The sequence below is a fragment of the Mus caroli genome, chromosome 10 (genome assembly GCF_900094665.2).
Source record: "Mus caroli chromosome 10, CAROLI_EIJ_v1.1, whole genome shotgun sequence".
In the NCBI taxonomy this organism is placed as follows: Eukaryota; Metazoa; Chordata; class Mammalia; order Rodentia; family Muridae; genus Mus; species Mus caroli.
The window spans coordinates 36158208-36177573 of NC_034579.1; the positions used below are offsets into that span (position 1 = coordinate 36158208).

The 19366-nt window shown below is 43.1% G+C and overlaps 1 protein-coding gene across 1 annotated transcript in view; it reads left to right on the forward strand.

The window, feature by feature from the left end:
- Positions 1–2540: 2540 nt before the first annotated feature.
- Positions 2541–19366, forward strand: part of Mettl24 (methyltransferase like 24) — a 131392-nt gene continuing 114566 nt past the window's right edge. The window contains exon 1 of the mRNA XM_021175136.2: positions 2541–2918. Within this exon, the coding sequence (XP_021030795.1) occupies positions 2610–2918 (309 nt within the window). The 5' untranslated portion in view covers positions 2541–2609. The remainder of the gene's footprint in view (positions 2919–19366) is intronic.

A 19366-nucleotide genomic window follows, 5' to 3' on the forward strand; every position in this document is an offset into this window, starting at 1 on the left:
GCGCAATTGGATTGGAGCAGAAGCTGTGCTCCACTCACCAGAAGTCTTAAGATCCTGTGGCGGGGGTTGTGGGTAGCTGGCGAGTGTCAGCTGACCCTGCGCCCCAGCTGCCCCGATGCTTTTCTGACCGGAAGAGGCTTGTGGCCCTATCCTTGAAACTGTTGATGCTTTAGTCAGGTTCACTAGAGGAGCAGTACCAAGTGGGTGAATGTATTATCAGGTAAGCTTTAAAATAATGACAGCCACATCGCATCTGAGACACGAGAACCCAGCTCTCAGTTCCTCAATCTCTTACTGGGAGACGCCTGGAGCTGCCCAGTCCACAGGGCAGGGCACATCAGTAGTCCCAGGTGGATGCTGGGAGCCCACAAGGTTCTCAGAGAGCACTGGTCCCCATTCTCCCATGAAAGCTTGGAAATGCTGGCTCTGCTACAGCAGAGAAATCCGTCCCTCAGCCCAGGGGCAGTGAGGGAAGGGTCAAGCAAATCAAGGTGAGAATTAACCGACTTTGAAATACCCTCACTGGATCGGAGCTACCACCCACAGTCTGGGCTGGCCGATTCACATCAGTGGAGACAATCGGGAAAGTTCTTCAGGTGAGGCTTCCCACTGAAGTGACATTAAATCCAACCATAATACAAAGTATATGCTAATTATACGTAACAGTGGGCTTCATAATGGAGATTTTATGTACAAATATAACCTATTTTTACCATATCAGTTGGGAATTCCTAAGTCAAGAGAAGATATTTATAAATCCTAAGTCAATGGTAAGATGTCTATAGATCACATCGTCTTATATTTGCCCATCTTTTTTAAAATGTATACTTTTTGTGACAATATTCATTATTTTGTTATTGGTAAATGATAAAAAATTAATGTCTGAAGGCCAGTTATTATTTAGGTACTAAATACAACATAGTTATGCAATATATGTAACCCTAAATATTGGTCTGTTTTCCCACAGGAAAACAGAAGCTCAGAAAAGATACATATTTTGTTTAGTGTTTCATATCACTCAATGAGAGGGTCGTGAATCAAACACAGTTCAAGTAAATAACTGCAGGATGTGAGGCTTTGTGTGAATGAAAGTTTATAATCTTAATAAAGACTTTTAGCTGCAATTTCCCTGGAGGTGGGCAAGTAGATATCTGTCTGTCTGCCTGTCTGCCTGCCTGTCTATTCCCATCATGTGTGTATACTTTCAAGCATAATAAAGCCTCCAGGACCCTGAGGACCGGTGATGGCCAGGGAATGCACTAGATTAGGCTGAGAAGTTCTGTGACGGTGGGGAGACAGGCTTAATGCTCTGTGACAAAGAATAATTCGGCCAAAAAGGAATGGGAATCTCAGAGAGCAGAGCTCCCTATGGAAAAATCCCAGCATTCAAATGAGGAGGTGGCCAGACTTCATTCTAGATCTCTGTTGTCCATGTCGCAGGCTAGGGAGAGAGACAACCTACATAGAAGCATGGAAAATATAGCCATATGTGTGTGTATGTGTGTGTATGTTTGTGTGTGTGTATGTGTGCGTGCGTGCATGTGTGTGTGTGTGTGTGTTGGGGGTGGGTACCTGGCCATGGTTTAAAAAACAAAAGAATCCCAAAGAACCTGAATGTGAATCTAGAAATCAATGTCACCCTAAACAGGTGGAGGGAAAGAATCCTAACAAAAGTGGGACACCAACCCCATTTGTGAGCCCAAACTATGAGCATCTAGGTTTCTTTAATTAAGGTCAAGGTGACAATGGCAATCCCGACTAGGGAGCGTTTTGCCCAGAGATAAATATGTCCCTCTGCATTTCTGCCAGGCAGCAGGGAGGTGTGTGTTTGGAGCTAAATTAATTTGATTTCCAGCACTCCATGGTAACTTCTGTTCCCTCTTTCCCGCTGTCAGATGTCTTCGCTGGCTGTCTCCCTTCCCTTCACCCCCACACATTTCATAACACTGAGGGAGAAAGCATGGGCTGGCTTCGGGCAGAATTTAGAAACTGAATAACTAATTTGATTCTTCTACGGAGTGCTATTCTCTCTCTCTCTCTCTCTCTCTCTCTCTCTCTCTCTCTCTCTCTCTCTCTCTCTCTCTCTCTCTCTCTCTCTCCCTCCCTCCCTCCCTCCCTCCCTCCCTCCCTCTCCCTTGAGGGAGAGAAGTTGTAAACCCGAGCATAAGTATGGTTATTTTTATATCATGCTTAGCAGCACAAACTGCTTGACAGAACTTTTTCTTTGGGGCCAAACCTGGCGGCTCACCTCTCCTCTTCCCTTGGGTCGAATACTAACACCAACAAATGAAGTCAGAGCCCAGGCGCCCCGGAGGAACGTGCTGTTTTGACTCTGGCTCTCCCCACTAGCCAGACTTTACAGGCTCGTCACACCTAAGGACACCCAGCCCTGTTATGGCAGCCTGGCCATAGCACGCCTAGCCCACCGCCCCTCGCTCTTCCTGCTGCGGCTGGGCACGATAAGGTTACTCCCCCGGTCGCAGGGAAGAAGGCGGGCCGCTGGGGAGTTGCCACAGTTGGCAGCCGGGGTCCCTTGGGAACGCTTCTCTGCAGGCGGCTGGGAGCTGAGGGTGGGACCCAGAGCGCAGCCGGAGGTCGGGGTCCCCGTCATGGCCACTGCCAAGCCTCCCGGGCGTGGTTGTGGAGCCCTGCCCCGGTGGCTGTTCGGTGCTGCGCTGCTTCTGGGCCTACGGCTTTGCATGGAGTTGCGCCACGCGGGCTCGGGACCCCCGGGACGCGGCGATTCCCCAGGGCTACCCCGGACACACCTACTGTCGGCGCCCGGCCCCCCGCGCGGAACCAGAAGGAGGCAGGTGACCTACGTGCGCAGTGGGCGTCGAGTGCTGCCCCGGGGTGGCGGGAGCACGACGCCCCCAGAGCCGAGCTGCTGTGCCCAGAGCGGGCTTCCCCGCAGGAAGGTCAGTTGCAAACCATGCAGACATGGACCTTGGAGTTGAGCCTGCACCCAGATGGCGCTAGGGAGCCTTCTGCTCAGGCCGGTGGACTTGACTTGGCTGGGACCTCAAGATTCTTCTATTTCCTTCTAACTGAGCTCTCCCTGAAACTTTCTGTAGTCTCACTCAATGTCCCTATAGAATGAAGTGGAATCCAGTAGGGATCATGCAAATTCAACTAATGTTTGCTGAACGCCTACTGTGGCAGACCTCCTTCTAGGAAAGGAGCACCAAGCAACCACACCCATTTCAGCAAGGGAGGGGGCGCTGAAAGGGAAGGAGGCATGGCTTGCCATTGTGTTTTTCCCACTCAGGCCTGGACAAAGCAGGATGGGTAGACACTATGAAAGGCTCATCCAGGTGATGGTCAAGATCTGCCTTCCAGTAGCATCCAGACACTGCCCCCTTCACCCACACCGACCCCCGAGTCCCTACCCAGCGGTCGGGACTGGCACCGGGTGAGAAGCCAAACCCATAGCACCACTTTAGTGGGAAATAATTGGATGCTCCAGGGCCAGATCCTTGCCTCGTTAACTTCGCACACTTCATTGAGTAGGTCAGTTTAAACCTCTGGTTGTTAAAGCCTCACCTTACTAGCTTCTTTTGGGAGCTCTGTGGTACCTAGGACTGAAAAGTTTAGGAACTGGATATATGAGCTTGCCAGATCCTTATACCTACCACTCTTGCTTCCAACCGCGGTGCCATCCTCCGAAGCAAGGCTGTCTGTGCTGCCTGGAGTCGGGTTTTTCTTGATGGCATCTGAGCACCCAGCCCCCGCCTGCGTGCTGGCCCCTGCATTTACCAGTCTACCCTTCCTTTGGCTCCTCTACTCTAACACCCCCGCTACTTTCAGTGATTTTCTTCCCCCATTTCTATATGCCCTGCACTCAGTCTTCCCACATGACAGTTGCTTAACAGGCAGTTCTCTTATATTCTGGGATACACACAGCTCTGTTTTCTGTCTCCGAAATGCACCTCCGATATAAAGACTTAGCTAGTTACTCTAAAAGATACACCTCCTTCTCATTGTGTCCATGCAGTTCCCATGATGCTGTGCTAAGTAAGCTTTCAAAACCCTTGCCAAGGGCTTCCACTGGATACTGGGTCAAGTGCTGCCAGCACAAACTGAATTCAAAGTGTCTGGGGCTCAGGAAAGTCATACAATTTGATTCAGGCCTTGAACCTATAAAGAAAGATCAGAAAGAGAACAAAGGAGACATTTGAACTGAGATTTGATATTCTAAGAGTCTGGCCTCCTTTGTCCCTCTGTGGACACCCTTGAGCACTCTGTCTTTGATAATCTTCCCTTTCTGTGTGATTCTCCACAACTTTTGTTTCTGCTGTCTCCTGTTTAAGGAGACCTAAGGGGTTGTCTTCCAGGTTATTGGTGACTAGAGCCTGCCTTACAGTGTTTAGGTTTGGAATGCATAGAATCAGGGGGTCACTGGGGGTGTTTGTGGGGAGTTCACCCCTGTCCCCTATAGGATGCTGGAACAGAGATCAGTCTGAAAATGGCAGGCAGGTGGTAGATATGGAGGTGGCCAGACGTAGCAGACACTGGGAATGTTCGAAAGTTACGGGGAGAAGCAGCTATCTTGGTTTATCTCTGTTATCTGTTTATCTTTGGTAGATTACAGATAGAATGTGCTGACTCCAGATAAGTTTCAAATATCTTTTAGTGATTCAGTTGGAAATGCCAAATAGACATCCAGACACATTGATCTGGGGCTTAGAGGCAATGTCCAGGCTGAAGTAGCAATTTGGGGCTATTGCTCGCAAGTAGCATTAAAACTATGAGATGGTATGAGGTCAACTGGGGGTGAGTGTGACTTACAGGACAGGAGTCTGAGTACTGGGGTTCAGTCATTACAATTAAATTAAAAAGAAAAATGAAAGGAAAATGTTAGCATAGTGTCCAGCATGTTATAAACACAATGTAACAACTTTTATTTTCTCTAAGTTGTCTGAAGCCTTAGCTGTTCCTCGAGTGTAAACTGTTACAGAGTATTTAAGTTCTTTTGCCTTATCCCGGTCCTGCTCTGCGCTCCCACCTGCATCTTGTCAATCTTCTGCCCATTCCTACTGCAAACATTTAGGTCAAGGTTCACTGAGAACCCACTCCTATCTCCATGCCGATCTCTCTGCCGTCTGTGATGGCAACGGACAGCAATGCCTTCTGTGAGTTTGAGTTGCTTTGTTCCTGCGGAGACCTGAGAATCCATTTCAGATGGAATGTTTTGACTGAACAAAGTATTCTCCATCGGGCGGAATTTAATTTCCCATGGTTACCGTGGTAAACTCCGGAGACACTAACATGTGAAAGATGGATACAGCTACTTCTTGAGTTTCTAAATGTCTTTATAAAAAGTAAGGCCTATCACTATTGTAAAAAATATTGTTATTAGCCTCTCATGGGAACATTTGCCTTAGATTACCTTCTCCATAGTTATTAACTTATTTTATATGAGATTTTAAAAATTATAAATTTACAATGAGATTATAAATTTACAAATATATTTTATATATAAACCATATATTTCATATATAAACATATATAATTACAATTATAAAATTATAAACCTTACTTACTTCATAGTAAGTATTCTTATACTCATTATGAGAATATATATCTCATCTCACTAAGTTCCTAGACAGGATTTTAGATTTGTTTCACTTTGCCAGTCTTTCACAGCTGAGTTAAAATATTCCTCAAAACTGGAAAGGCCAGTTACTTCATCTGTGTTCTGATTTATGGGGATGGAGTTCACCATCTTATATCCTGGGATAAGCTTTGTTCCTTTTGAGCCATACAAAGCAAGGTATAATTCAAGGTGATGCACCACCAATAAAAGGAAATAGGATTTGGAAGTTACCCATTGAACTTTTACTTATTTTACTTTATTATTTTATTTTAATTGCTTGAGAATCCCGATCAACAGTTTCACAAGATTTTCAGTTCCTTTGCCCTGGGCGGCTTCCACATGGGTAAAGAAGGACAGACTCCATTCTGTGAGCAGCTTTCTGGGTGATGAGTGCTTGTGGGGAACACTTACCTGGGTTGCAGAGTGTTTCTTGCCACCAAGCTTTTGTTGCAGGAGTGAGAGGTACAACCATTCAGCAATTATATTACCACCCTATATGCTGTTCTTAATGGAAACAATCTGGAGATGCATGCACACATGTACACACACACACACACACACACACACACACACACACACACACACACTGACACATACACAGAGAGAAAGAGAAAGACAGACAGACAGGCAGGCAGAAAGGCAGACAGGCAGACAGACAGACAGACAGGCACGCACACACACACACACACACACACACACACAGAGAGAGAGAGAGAGAGAGAGAGCAGAGGATAGTCCTCCTGTAATTCGCTCTCTCTTCCCGCATCCCCCTTTGCCAGGCTATATAGAGATAGCTCTAAATATGAAGTCCTGCGTATAAAGAGTTCTACTCTGTGAGCACTGGGAGGTGGGGACAGATGGCAGATGGTAGCAAGCACTGCCTCTCCTGATCGTGACGATCTTGGAACCTATCCATCCCTGAACATTAGCCTGTGAGCATCTCACCAGTGCTCTTAGTCCATAAACTTCGCAGAGTATGTGCGTGTTGAAACATCCCTCATGTCTGTCTTTACTTTCTGTTTCCTGTGTGTGTCTGGGGTTTGCTGTTGTTCTCTTTCTTACATAGGCATTTATGGTTTCTATGGGCAAAGTTCTTTTGTGGGGGAGGCTTATTTACATAAGATTTATGTGGTCTCTGTGACATAGGCTTCTTATGCACTCTTGGGGTGCATGTGGTACCCCTTACAGGTCATCAGTCCACCTACAAGGAAGCAGCTTTCTAACCCCTAGGCCTTACTTGTTCTGGAGATACTTAACCGAGGACCAGGCTGCCAGGAGAAATGTCTTTTCAGAGCTATGTCACTTGACATTTAATATCCTGGCAAGAAAAGTGACTGTGAGTCACTAAGCTACAGAACCCAGCCATGTGCTGCTGACTTGGCTGGTATGTTACAGATCCTTTGGAACAGTGTGCTTGCATGAATGTCTTAGTGTGTGAAAGCATAGATGTGTGTGTGTGTGTGTGTGTGTGCATGTGTGTGTTTGTGTGTGTGCCTGCATACATACAAGTGTGTGCATGTGTGCATGTTTGTGTGTGTGCGTACATGTTTCATGTGCATTCTTGTGTGTGCATATATGCATATGTGTGTCCATGTGTGCATATGTGTGTTTGTATGTATGTGCCTACATATATGCATGTGCATGCATGGATGTGCTTAGGTGTGTGTGTGTGTGTGTGTGTGTGTGTAGGGGAAACTGTTTCCTCTTCTGACCAAATGGCAAATGTAGTCTGGCTTCTTGTCCTTCTCTTAGTTCTCTAACTCTGTAGTTGTCATGGAGAAGATGGGGAACTGGCATGTGTGCCCTCCAGGTCTACGCAATTGTCTTAAGAGCCCTTCTTGTTTTCAGACTCCTTGCAGGAGAGACACAGAGAGAAGACATAGTCCTGTGATTTGCTTTCTCTTCCCCTTGGCCGAGCTCTGTAGAACTAGCTCTAAATATGAAGTCCCCTTGCACATGCAGAGTTCTAATCTGTGAACACCGGAAGATGAGAACGGATGACAGATGGTGCGTAAGCACTGCCTCTTCTGATTGTAACAATCTTGGAGCTCAGCAGTCATGTCCAGCCCCTCCGGTTGTGCATACGTACCCATACTTCTGACGTACAGGGAGCAGCATGAGTCAGCCCTCACCCACTTCCCACAGAAAGCTGAACATTTCCATTTGAAACAAAGTCAGTGGAGAGTAATTGAGAGAGCTCCAGCAGTCCGTGGGTGGGAAACAGCAGTTGCTTAGTTTCATTACAAAAAGTGGGTTTTTATTACAATTTTGATGTGCCTTAAGGGCTCTGCTTCTACCCAAACCCTACAGTTAATTTCTTGGAGTGTGTTCTGTGGGCAGAGGACTGCTAATGGAGACCCTATTGTTTTTCAACAACCAGAGGTGGGGATTTTGGGTTTTTGTGTATAGTCTGTGCAGTCCATTTTCTCTAAAGAGAAAAATCACCTGCCAGTTTTCTCGAATAGAATTGGTTTTCCTTTTTCAGTCTGTGAAGAGAATCAGGGCCTCATCATTAAACTGGAGACTGGCAAGGGTGGAGGGCCCTTGTGTTTTTCCATTTGTACAATGATACCTTTGCAGGCCTTCTGCCTCTGAGAAGTTGGGCTCTTTGTTCTCTCATACAGGGGAAGTAACAGGAGCCTGCTTCATTTACCATGAAGTCTCAGCACAGCAATCTGCCAGCAGTGATAAGCGTCTTTTTAAACAACACCTGGGTCCTCTGGATATGTCACAGTGGACCCATTAGTGTCCTGTGGAGCTTTCTGATAAAGAAGGGTGGGAAAATTTACTCTCCAACAAGCATTTTTATCCCAATCAAGTGATTGAAAGAAAATTGAGTTTTAGAAGCCTTACAATCCAGGGGCATGTGTAATTTAAAATAATAGCAAGCTAGCCCGTTAGTTACCCTGAAGGTAAATATAGCCAATGAATTTGAATCACATAGCATTTTCTTTCTCTAGTAGTAGAAACTGAACTCAGAGTACATACCTGCTAGTGCTCTACTTCTGAGCCCTACCTTCACTATAATGCAAATGTCTTTAGACGGGATATCCAGTGGGATCCAGCACTAAGCCCTGTAGAAGAGTTTTGGTGCACGTCACATTGAGTGACCTGGGTCTGTGTGGTCCAGTTGGAATGCAGACATGCCACATACCTTTAATCCCCCTGACTGGAGTACGGACACAGCTTTAGTACACACCTTTATGGTAAAATTAGTTTGTAGAAGGAAGCAGCCATGTTTGAAAGTAATGTCTGGTTGAGAGGCAAAGTGACAAATCAGAGAAAGATTTGACCAAATGAGTCAGAGACAGGAATTGCCCAACTCTCATGAGACTAGCACAGGGGGGGCGGGGGGAGCTATTTAAGAGCAATTCAGGGAGAGAGAGTCAGTTGGGAGGCAGTGCAGTGCAGTGTAGTGGAGTTGAGTTCATTCTTGAGTTCAGTGCAGGTTAGAAGAGGCAGTTGAAGCCAGAGAATGAGAAGAAGCCAGAAGATTAGAACCAATTACCAGAGTTAGTTTGAGGCCAAGCAGAGCAATTTCGTGAGAAGCTGAGAGAAGCCAGATTGAATCAGTCAGTTGGAGAGGAATGCTACCTTCACTTGCCTCTTGGTATTTTGTTCCAAAAGTGAGAAAGCAACAGATATGTCTACTTCTACCTGGGGGCAGAAGTAGACACTGGGGAAGATGCTAATAAGGAAGTGTATTTACTCAGGGTAGCACTGCTTTGGGTTTTACAACAAAAACAAGAACAATTACAAATCACCCAGTTTTTGTTTTTGTTTTTTTTTAATATTTATTTATTTATTTATTTATTTATTTATTTATTTAATGTATTGAGTACACTGTAGCTGTCTTCAGACACACTAGAAGGGGGTATCAGACCCCATTACAGATGGTTATGACCCACTGCATGGTGGCTGGGAATTGAACTCAGGACCTCTGGAAGAACAGTCAGTGTTCTTAACCGCTGAGTCGTCTCCCCAGCCCCAGTTTTTGGTTTTTAAATAAGAAAATGGCATTCTTGCCTGATTTAAAACAAACAGAGAGAAGAATTAAAGAAGTGTGTTGGGAAAAGCTGGCGAATTCTCACTGAGCTGGAGGAAGAACTTTCAGTCACTTCCTTTTGGAGGAGGGGGCTGTTCAGAAAACTCCAGTTTTTGGAGTCTACTGTCCTCATTTCTGAAGGGTCAACAGAAGGTGGCTTTCCTTGCTTTACCCTGTACCCTGGGACTAGCTCTCTAATGTCCACTTTGAATTGGCCAGCTCTGACCACTTGCTTTAAACATACCACAGGGTCATCTCCTGTCCTGAAAGCCATTCTTAGAGTAAGGGAAACTGTCACTAAATCACTGGCTCTAAACAGCTAAGTCCTTACTGCTCCCTAACCACTTGGAATATTTTTGTGGTTCTCCTTAGACTTTTGTTTTCTCACATTTTATATGATTTTGATTGACTCATTTTGGAAATCTTTGGCCTGAGTCCTAGAAATAGGTTATTACTTTTGTTTTGCTTTGCTTTTACTAGTGCCAGACCCTGTCCTGTATATGTGAGTTTATATGGTAATGTATGTGTCTACTTTTATCTCATAATTATTCACCTGTTAATTGTATCTTTGGGGTGTAGGCATTGTTTGTCCCCATGCGGAGACCAGGGGTTGATATTAGATGCCCTGCTTCATTGCTTTGCTATTTTTAAAATAAAGATGTATTTATTTTTACTTCCTGTGTATGAGTGTTTTGCCTGTATGAACATATGTACCACGTGCAGGTCTGGTGCCAGAGGACGCTGACAGAATGCATTGGATCCCCTGGAACTGGGGTTTCAGGCAGGTGTGAGCTGCTGGATGGTGGGTTCCTGGAATTGAACTGGGGTCCTTTAGAGGAACAGCAAGTGCTCTTAACCACTGAGCCATCTCTCTAGCCCTGTTCTCTAACTTCAATTTCGAGAGAGTGTTTCTCATTAAATCTTGTGTTGACCTATTGGCTGGACTGGCTGGCCAACAAACTCCTGGGATCCTCCTGTCTCTAACTTTCTATGCCAGAATTATAGCTATGTAATACTAAGGTTTTCACATGAGTGTGCGGGATCTGAGCCATTCCCCAACCCCTGTTTATTATAGTCCTGTCTTAGGGGTTTACTGCTGTGAAGAGATGCCATGACCAAGGCAACTCTTACAAGGACAACATTTAATTGGGGCTGGCTTATAAGTTCAGAGATTCAGTCCATTATCATCAAGGCAGGAAAGGAACATGGCAATATCTAGGCAGGCATGGTGCAGAAGGAGCTGAGAGTTCTACATCTTCATCTGAAGCCTGCTAGCAAAATACTGGCTTCTAGAATACCAGGAAACAAGTAAAAGGGCATTAAAGCCCACTCCCATGGTGACACACCTACTCCAACAAGGCCACACCTCCAAACAGTGCCACTCCCTGGCCAAGTATATACAAACCATCACAAATCCTATACCTAGGTTGTATTTGGCAAGAAAGTGGCATCTGGTGCACACTCGGTGGGTGTGTATACACAGAATCCCTTTTTATGGGTTTCCATTCATCCATCTATGCCTCCATCTCTTTTTTTCTCCCTCCCTTTATTTCTTCTTTATTACTATTTTTTTTTAAGAAGTTCTTTGGAAAGACTTATAGAAAAGTAAATAGCGATAGTTAGCTCATCTCAATTTAGGTTCTCAAACCCAAATTAGAGTCTTTTAGTATTTGATTTTTTTTTTTAGTGCAGTTCCTTTTCAAAAAACATCCAAGTTATTGCATAGTATGCTTGCATCTTTGCAACCTCCTTTCTTTCTTTCTTTTTCCTTTTTTATTGGGTATTTTCTTTATTTACATTTCAAATGTTATCCCCTTTCCCAGTTTCCACCCTCCCAGAAACTCCCAATCCCTTCTTCCCTCCCCCTGCTTCTATGAGGGTGTTCCACTACCCACCCACCCACTCCCACCTCCCCACCCTCGATTCCCTTACACTGGGGCATCTATGGAGCCTTAATAGGACCAAGGACCTCTCCTCCCATTGATGCATGACAAGGCCATCCTCTTCTACATATGCACCTGGAGCCATATGTACTCCTTTGTTGATGGCTTAGTTCCTGGGAGCTCTGGGGGGCATCTGGTTAGTTGATATTGTTGTTCTTCCTGCAGGGTTGCAAACCCCTTCAGCTGCTTCAATCCTTTCTCTAACTCCTCTGTTGGGGACCCCGTATTCAGTCCAATAGTTGGCTGTGAACATCTGCCTCTGTATTTGTAAGACTCTGGCAGGGCCTCTCAAGAGATTGTCATATCAGGCTCCTTTCAGCATGCACTTTTCGGCATCTACAATAGTGTCTGGGTTCGGTAACTGTATATGGGATGAATGCCCAGGTGGGACAGTCTCTGTGTTACACTTTATCTACAAATTTGCTCCTGTGAGTATTTTTGTTTTCCTAAGAAGGACCAAAGTACCCACACTTTCATCTTCCTTCTTCTTGAGCTTCATGTGGTCTTGAATTTTACCTTGGTTATTTGGAGTTTTTAGGCTAATATCGACTTATCAGCGAGTACATAACACATGTGTTCTTTTGAAATGCAATAATCTCACTGAGGATGATATTTTCTAGTTCAATCCATTTGCCTAACAATTTCATGAATTCATCTTTTTAATAGCTGAGTAGTGCTCCATTGTGTAAGTGTACCACATTTTCTGTATCCATTTCTCTGTTGAAGGACATCTGGGTTTTTCAGCTCCTGGCTATTATAAATAAGGCTGCTATGAACATGGTGGAGCATGTGTCCTTACTACAAGCTGGACCATCTTCTGGGTATATGCCCAGGAGTGATACAGCTAGCTCCTCAGGTAGTACAATGTCCAAATTTCTGAGGAACCACCAATCTTATTTCCAGAGTGTTTGTACCAGCTTGCAATCCCACCAGCAATGGAGGAGTGTTTCTCTTTCTCCACATCCTCGCCAGCATCTGCTATCACCTGAGTTATTGATCTTAGACATTTTGACTGGTGTAAGGTAGAATATCAGGGTTGTTTTGATTTGCATTTCCCTGATGATTAAGGATGTTGAACATTTCTTTAGGTGCTTCTCAGCCATCTGGTATTCCTCTGAGAATTCTTTGTTTAGCTCTGTATCCCATTTTTAAATAGGGTTATTTATTTCTCTGGAGTCTAACTTCTTGAGTACTTTATATATATTGGATATTAGCCCTCTATCGGATGTAGGGCTGGTAAAGATCTTTTCCCAATCTGTTGGTTACCTTTTTGTCCTATTGGCAGTGTCCTTTGCCTTATAGAAGCTTTGCAATTTTATGAGATCCCATTTGTTGATTGTTGGTCTTAGAGCATAAGCCATTGGTATTCTGTTCAGTAATTGTCCCCCTGTGCCCATGTGTTCCCTACTTTCCCTACTTTCTCTTCTATTAGTTTCAGTGTATCTGGTTGTATGTGGAGGTCCTTGATCTACTTGAACTTGAGCTTTGTACAAGGAGACAAGAATGGGGAGATTTGCATTTTTCTACATGCTGACGACCAGGTGAACCAGCACCATTTGTTGAAAGTGCTGTCTTTGTTTCACTGGATGATTTTAGCTCCTTTGTCAAACAGCAAGAGACCATATGTGTATGGGTTCATTTCTGGGTCTTCAATTCTATTCCATTGATCTTCCTGCCTGTCTCTATACCAATAACACGCAGTTTTTATGACTATTGCTCTGTAGTACACCTTGAGGTCAGGAATGGTGACCTTAGAAGTTCTTTTATTGTTGAGAGTAGTTTTCACTAACCTGGGTTTTTAGTTATTCCAAATGGATTTGCAAATTGCTCTTTCTAACTCTATGAAGAACTGAGTTGGAATTTTGATGGGGATTGCAATAAATCTGTAGATTGCTTTCTGCAAGATGGTCATTTTTACTATATTAATCCTGCCAATTCATGAGCATGCGAGATCTTTCCATCTTCTGAGATCTTCTTTGATTTCTTTCTTCAGAGACTTGAAGTTTTTGCCATACAGATCTTTCTCTTGCTTGGTTAGAGTTACACCAAGGTATTTTATATTATTTGAGACTATTGTGAAGGGCATTGTTTCCCAATTATTTTCTCAGCCTGTTTATCTTTTGAGTAGAGGAAGGCTTGTTTGAATTAATTTTATATCCAGCCACTTTGCTGAAGTTGTTTATCAGGTTTAAGAGTTCTCTGGTGGAATTTTTTGGGATCACTTATACTATCATATCATCTGCAAGTAGTGATATTTTCACTTCTTCCTTTCTAGTTTGTATCCCTTTGACCTCCTTTTGTTGTCTAATTGCTCTAGCTAGAACTTCGAGTACTATATTGAATAAATACAAAGAGAGTGGGCAGCCCTGTCCAGTCCCTGATTTTAGTGGGATTGCTTCAAGTTTCTCTCCATTTAGTTTGATGTTGGCTACTGGTTTGCTGTATATTGCTTTTGCTATGTTTAGGTATGGGCTTTGAATTTCTGATCTTCTCAAGACACTTAACATGAAGAGATGCTGAATTTTGTCAAATGCTTTTTCAGTATCTAATGAAATGATCATTTGTTTTTTTTTGAGTTTGTTTATGTAGTGGATTATGTTGATAGATTTCCGTATATTGAAACATCCCTGCATCATTGAGATGACACCTACTTAATTGTGGTAAATGATCGTTTTGATGTGGTCTTGGTTTCATTTGGCAATAATTTTATTGAGTATTTTTGCATCAGTGTTCATAAGGGAGATTCATCTGAAGTTCTCTTTGTTTGGTCTTTGTATGGTTTAGGTATGAGTGTAATTGTTGCTTCATAGAACAAATTGGGTAATGTTCCTTCTGTTTCTATTTTGTGGAATAGTTTGAAGAGTATTGGTATCAGGTCTTCTTTAAAGGACTAATAGCATTCTGCAGTAAACCCAGGTGGTCCTGAGGGTTTTTTTGGTTGGGAGACTATTAAAGACTGCTTCTATTTCTTTAGGGATTATAGAACTGTTTAGATGCTTTATCTGATCCTGTTTTAACTTTGGCACTTGGTATGTGTCTTTAAAATGGTCCATTTCATCCAGATTTTCCAATTTAGTTGAGTATAAACTTTTGTATTAGGGTCTGATGATTTTTTGAATTTCCATGGTTTCCATTGTTATCTCTCCTCTTTCATTTCTGATTTTATAATTTGGATACTGTCTTTGTGCCCTCTTGTTAGTCTGGACAAGGGTTTATCTATCTTGTTGATTTTCTCAAAGAACCAGCTCCTGGTTTTATTGATTCTTTGTATACTTCTTTTTGTTTCTATTTGGTTGATTTCAGCCCTGAGTTTGATTATTTACTGCCATCTACTCCTATTGAATGTATTTGCTTCTTTTTGTTCTAGAGCTTTCAGATGTGCTATCAAGCTGCTAGTGTATGCTCTCTCCAGTTTCTTTTTGGAGGCCCTTAGACCTATGAGTTTTCCTTTTACCACTGCTTTCACTGTGTCCCAAAGTTTTGGTATGATGTGTCTCATTTTTATTAAATTCTAAAAAGTCTTTAATTTTTTTCTTTATTCCTTCCTTGACCAAGTTATCATTGAGTAGAGTGATGTTCAGCTTCCATGTGTAGATGTGCTTTCCATTGTTTTTATTGGAATTTAAGACCAGCCTTAGTCTGTGGTGATCTGATAGGGTTCATGGGATCATTCCAGTCTTCTTGTATCTGTTGAGGCCTGTTTTGTGACCAATTATATGGTCAGTTTTGAAGTAGGTACCATGAGATGCTGAGAAGAAGGTATATTCTTTTGATTTAGGATGAAATGTTCTATAGATATCCATTAAATCCATTTGGTTCATAACTTCAGTTAGTTTCACTGTGTTTCTGTTTAATTTCTGTTTCCATGATCTGTTTATTGATGAGAGTGGGTTGCTGAAGTCTCCCACTATTAATGTGTGAGGTGCAATGTGTGCTTTGAGCTTTAATAAACTATCTTTTATGAATGTGGGTGCCCTTGCATTGGGTACATAGATCTTCAGAATTGAGAGTTCTTCTTAGTAGATTTTTTTCTTTGACCAGTATGAACTGACCTTTTCTTATCTTTTTTTTTTTGATAGCTTTGGTTGAAAGTCTATTTTATTCTATATTAGAATGGCTACTCCAGCTTGTTTCTTGGGACCGTTTGCTTGGAAAATTGTTTCCCAGCCTTTTACTATGAGGTAGTGTCTGTCTTTGTCACTGAGGTGTTTTTCCTGTGTGCAGGAAAATGCTGGGTCCTGTTTATGTATCCAGTCTGTTAGTCTATGTCTTTTATTTGGGAATTGAGTCCATTGATGTTAAGAAATATTAAGGAAAAGTGATTGTCACTTCCTGTTACTTTTGTTGTGAGAGGTGGAATTATGTTTATGTGGCTATCTTGTTTTGGGTTTGTTGAAAGATTGCTTTCTTGCTTTTTCTAGGATGTAGTTTCCTTCCTTGTGCTGGAGTTTTCCATCTACTATCTTTTGTAGGGCTGTGTTCTTGCAACGATATTGTGTAGATTTAGTTTTGTCATGGAATATCTTGTTTTATCTGTCTATGGTAATTGAGAGTTTTTCTGGGTATAACAGCCTGGGCTGGCATTTGTGTTCTCTTAGGGTCTGTATAGGATTTGCCCAGGATCTTCTCGATTTCATAGTCTCTGGTGAGAAGTCTGGTATAATTCTGATAGGTCTGCCTTTATATGTTATTTGACCTTTTTCTCTTACTGCTTTTAATATTCTTTCTTTGTTTAGTGCATTTGGTGTTTTGATTATTATGTGATGGGAGGAATTTCTTTCTGGTCCAGTCTATTTGGAGTTCTGCAGGCTTTTTATATGTTCATGGTCATCTCTTTCTTTAGGTTAGGGAAGTTTTCTTCTACAATTTTGTTGAAGAAATTTACTGGCCTTTTAAGTTGGGAATCTTCACTCTCTTTTATGCTTATTATCCTTAGATTTGATCTTCTCATTGTGTCCTGAATTTCCTGGATGTTTTGGATTAGGAGCTTTTTACATTTTGTATTTTCTTTGACTGTTGTGTCAATGTTTTCTATGGTATCTTCTGCACCCAAGATTCTCTCTTCTATCTCTTGTTTTCTGTTGGTGATGCTTGCATCTATGACTCCTGATCTCCTTTCTAGGTTTTCTATCTCCAGGTTTGTCTCCATTTCTGATTTCTTTATTGTTTCTATTTCCATTTTTAGATATTGTGTGCTTTTGTTCATTTCCTTCACCTGTTTGATTGTGTTTTCCTGTAATTCTTTAAGCAACTTTTGTGTTTCCTCTTTAAGGGCTTCTATCTGTTTCCCTGTGTTCTCCTGTATTTCTTTAAGGGAGTTATGTATGTGCTTCTTAAAGTCCTCTATCATCATGAGAAGTGACTTAGAGTCTTGGTTTTCCAGTGTGATGGTGTATCCACGACTTGCTATGGTGGGAGAACTGGGCTCTGATGTTGACAAGTAACTATGGTTTCTGTTGCTTATTTTCTTATGCTTGCCTCCAGTCCTCTGATTACCTCTAGTGCTACCTGCCCTTGCTCTATCGGACTGGAACCTGCTCTTCCTGGATCCTGGTTGTGTTAGAACTCCTCTGAGTCCAGCTGTCTCTATGATCATTTTATTCCAGGATCCTGTGATCCTGAGATTCTGGGTGTGTCAGAGTTCCTGGGAGTCAAGCTCTTTCTGGGGCCCTGACATCCTGGTGTTACCAGGCTCCTGGGATCCTGTGTGTGTTAATGTGCCTGTGATTCGAGCTTCTTTTGGGTGCTGTGAGACTGGCTGCAGAGTTTCTACCAAAGGTAAACTGGCACAGACCAAAAGGAACCTAAGCCACTGCTAGCACGGAGTTCCTGCGCCCCTGTATCCTGCTGTTCCCAGTTACTCCTGGTGGTGTTGGAACCAATGCTGTGTCCTACTTAACACTGTTCCTATGATCCTGGGAGTGTTAGAGCACCTGGGAGTGGATCCTCTAGGTGTTGTGGGACTGGCTGCAGATTTGCACACAAGGTGAAGGCTGAAACCTCCTTTCTAATAGGCTAGTTTAGGATTCCTTAGTATAAGTTACTTCTGTATCACCTAGGACTTGGGTTGTGAGTGATGGACCTAGTTGAAACTTATAAACCCAGAGAATGGTTGGAACAGTCTGACAAGACAAAGAAGAAATACTGAAGCAGGGATAGCTCCAGAAAATCCAGCAGGGGCTAAACTGAGCCTGAATACCCCAGCTATCTGGATGACTCCATGTTGCAGTGTAGTGGATATCAACTGTTAGTGGTGCCTGTCCCCTTTCCTCCTCTTCCTGTGTTTGCAGAATGATCTATATTTTAAGAAGACATTTTTTGATTTTTCCTTGCACCTGATGTTCCTTCAAGGGACCTGGGCCTCATTCCTCAGACACACTTGCAAGGGAGATTGGATTATGCTTCACAGATGTAAAGAAGTGGACAGCAGGAGGACCACAGCGTAGCTGAGGCCAGCATTCTTGTGATGGGGAAGTGGGAGGTCTGTGGTGTCTGTATCCAGTAGTGAGGCAGTGCAGTCTATACTAGTGTGTCTGAAGGTGGTATCTCTAAGCCAATAAATCTTTAATCAATTCCCTTTCTGCTTAACTAGCTAGAGTGGTTTCTGTTGTTTACAAGGAAGAACATTGACAGAACAGTAAATTAGAGCTGGTACTTTGCAGTATTGCGACTATAACTTTCCTTTTCTGTTTTGCCTGGGTCTGTTTAATTCAGGTTTTGGAACATAATGATCGAGTGCTGGGTGAGCTATGGGCTGAGGGATCTCTCCCTGACAAGATGATAATATTTAGTTTCAGACACTAAATTATACAGATCTGCTAACTCATCTCTAGAGACATCAAGCCATGTTTCATAGTGTTGTTTGCCTGGGGTATCAGGAAGGAGGGAACATGCGCTTGAGGATATCACAAATAACAGATCAGGAACAGGCCTCACACTGCTGTAGGTTCATTTCTGGCTGGGCCATGTGTAACTTATGGATTGCATGGATGTGTGCCATGCTATTCTGAGTTATAACTGTTCTTTCCCTGGACTCAAGTTTCTTACTTACCTAAGCATAGGATAGGTGCTCTAGTGAGCTTTGCCTGGCCTTATTAAAAGCCCCAGCCTGGGGACTGGAAAGATGGCTTGGCAGTTAATAACCTAAATGTTCTTTCAGAGTATGTATTCAGTTCTCAGCACCCACAAGGCAGTTCACAATTACTAGTGACTTCAGTTTTAGGCTTCTCTGGACTCCTGCACAGGCATGGTGCACATGAACATATACGGGAATATATACATACACACAATTAAGAATTGGAAAAAAGAAATCCTAGAAAGGACAAATCTCTCTCTTGCACACAGTACAATGTTCAGAGATACCCAAGGCCAGCAGTGTCCTCCCGCAAGGTGTCAGAAGACAGCTGCAATGTTTAGTGAGCAGGGCAGTGTCATTACAGAATGTAACCTCTCAATCATGGATGCCTTTGTGGACACTGTCTAGGTCATGTTTTATGTCTATGTTTGGAACTCCTTGCTGTTCGGCATGTTTGATAGTATTGAAGAAAGCATGGTTGTTTGTTTTCCGGGGCTGAGATATGAAATGAAAAAGCTGTCTGTGATGTTTTGGATGACAATGGTCCCTATAGGCCCACAGGGAGTGGCACTTTTAGGAAGTGTGGTTTGTTGGAGGAAGTGTGTCACTGTGGTGGGCATTGAGGTCTCAGGTACTCAAGCCAGGCCCAATCTCTCTCTCTCTCTCTCTCTCTCTCTCTCTCTCTCTCTCTCTCTCTCTCTCTCTCT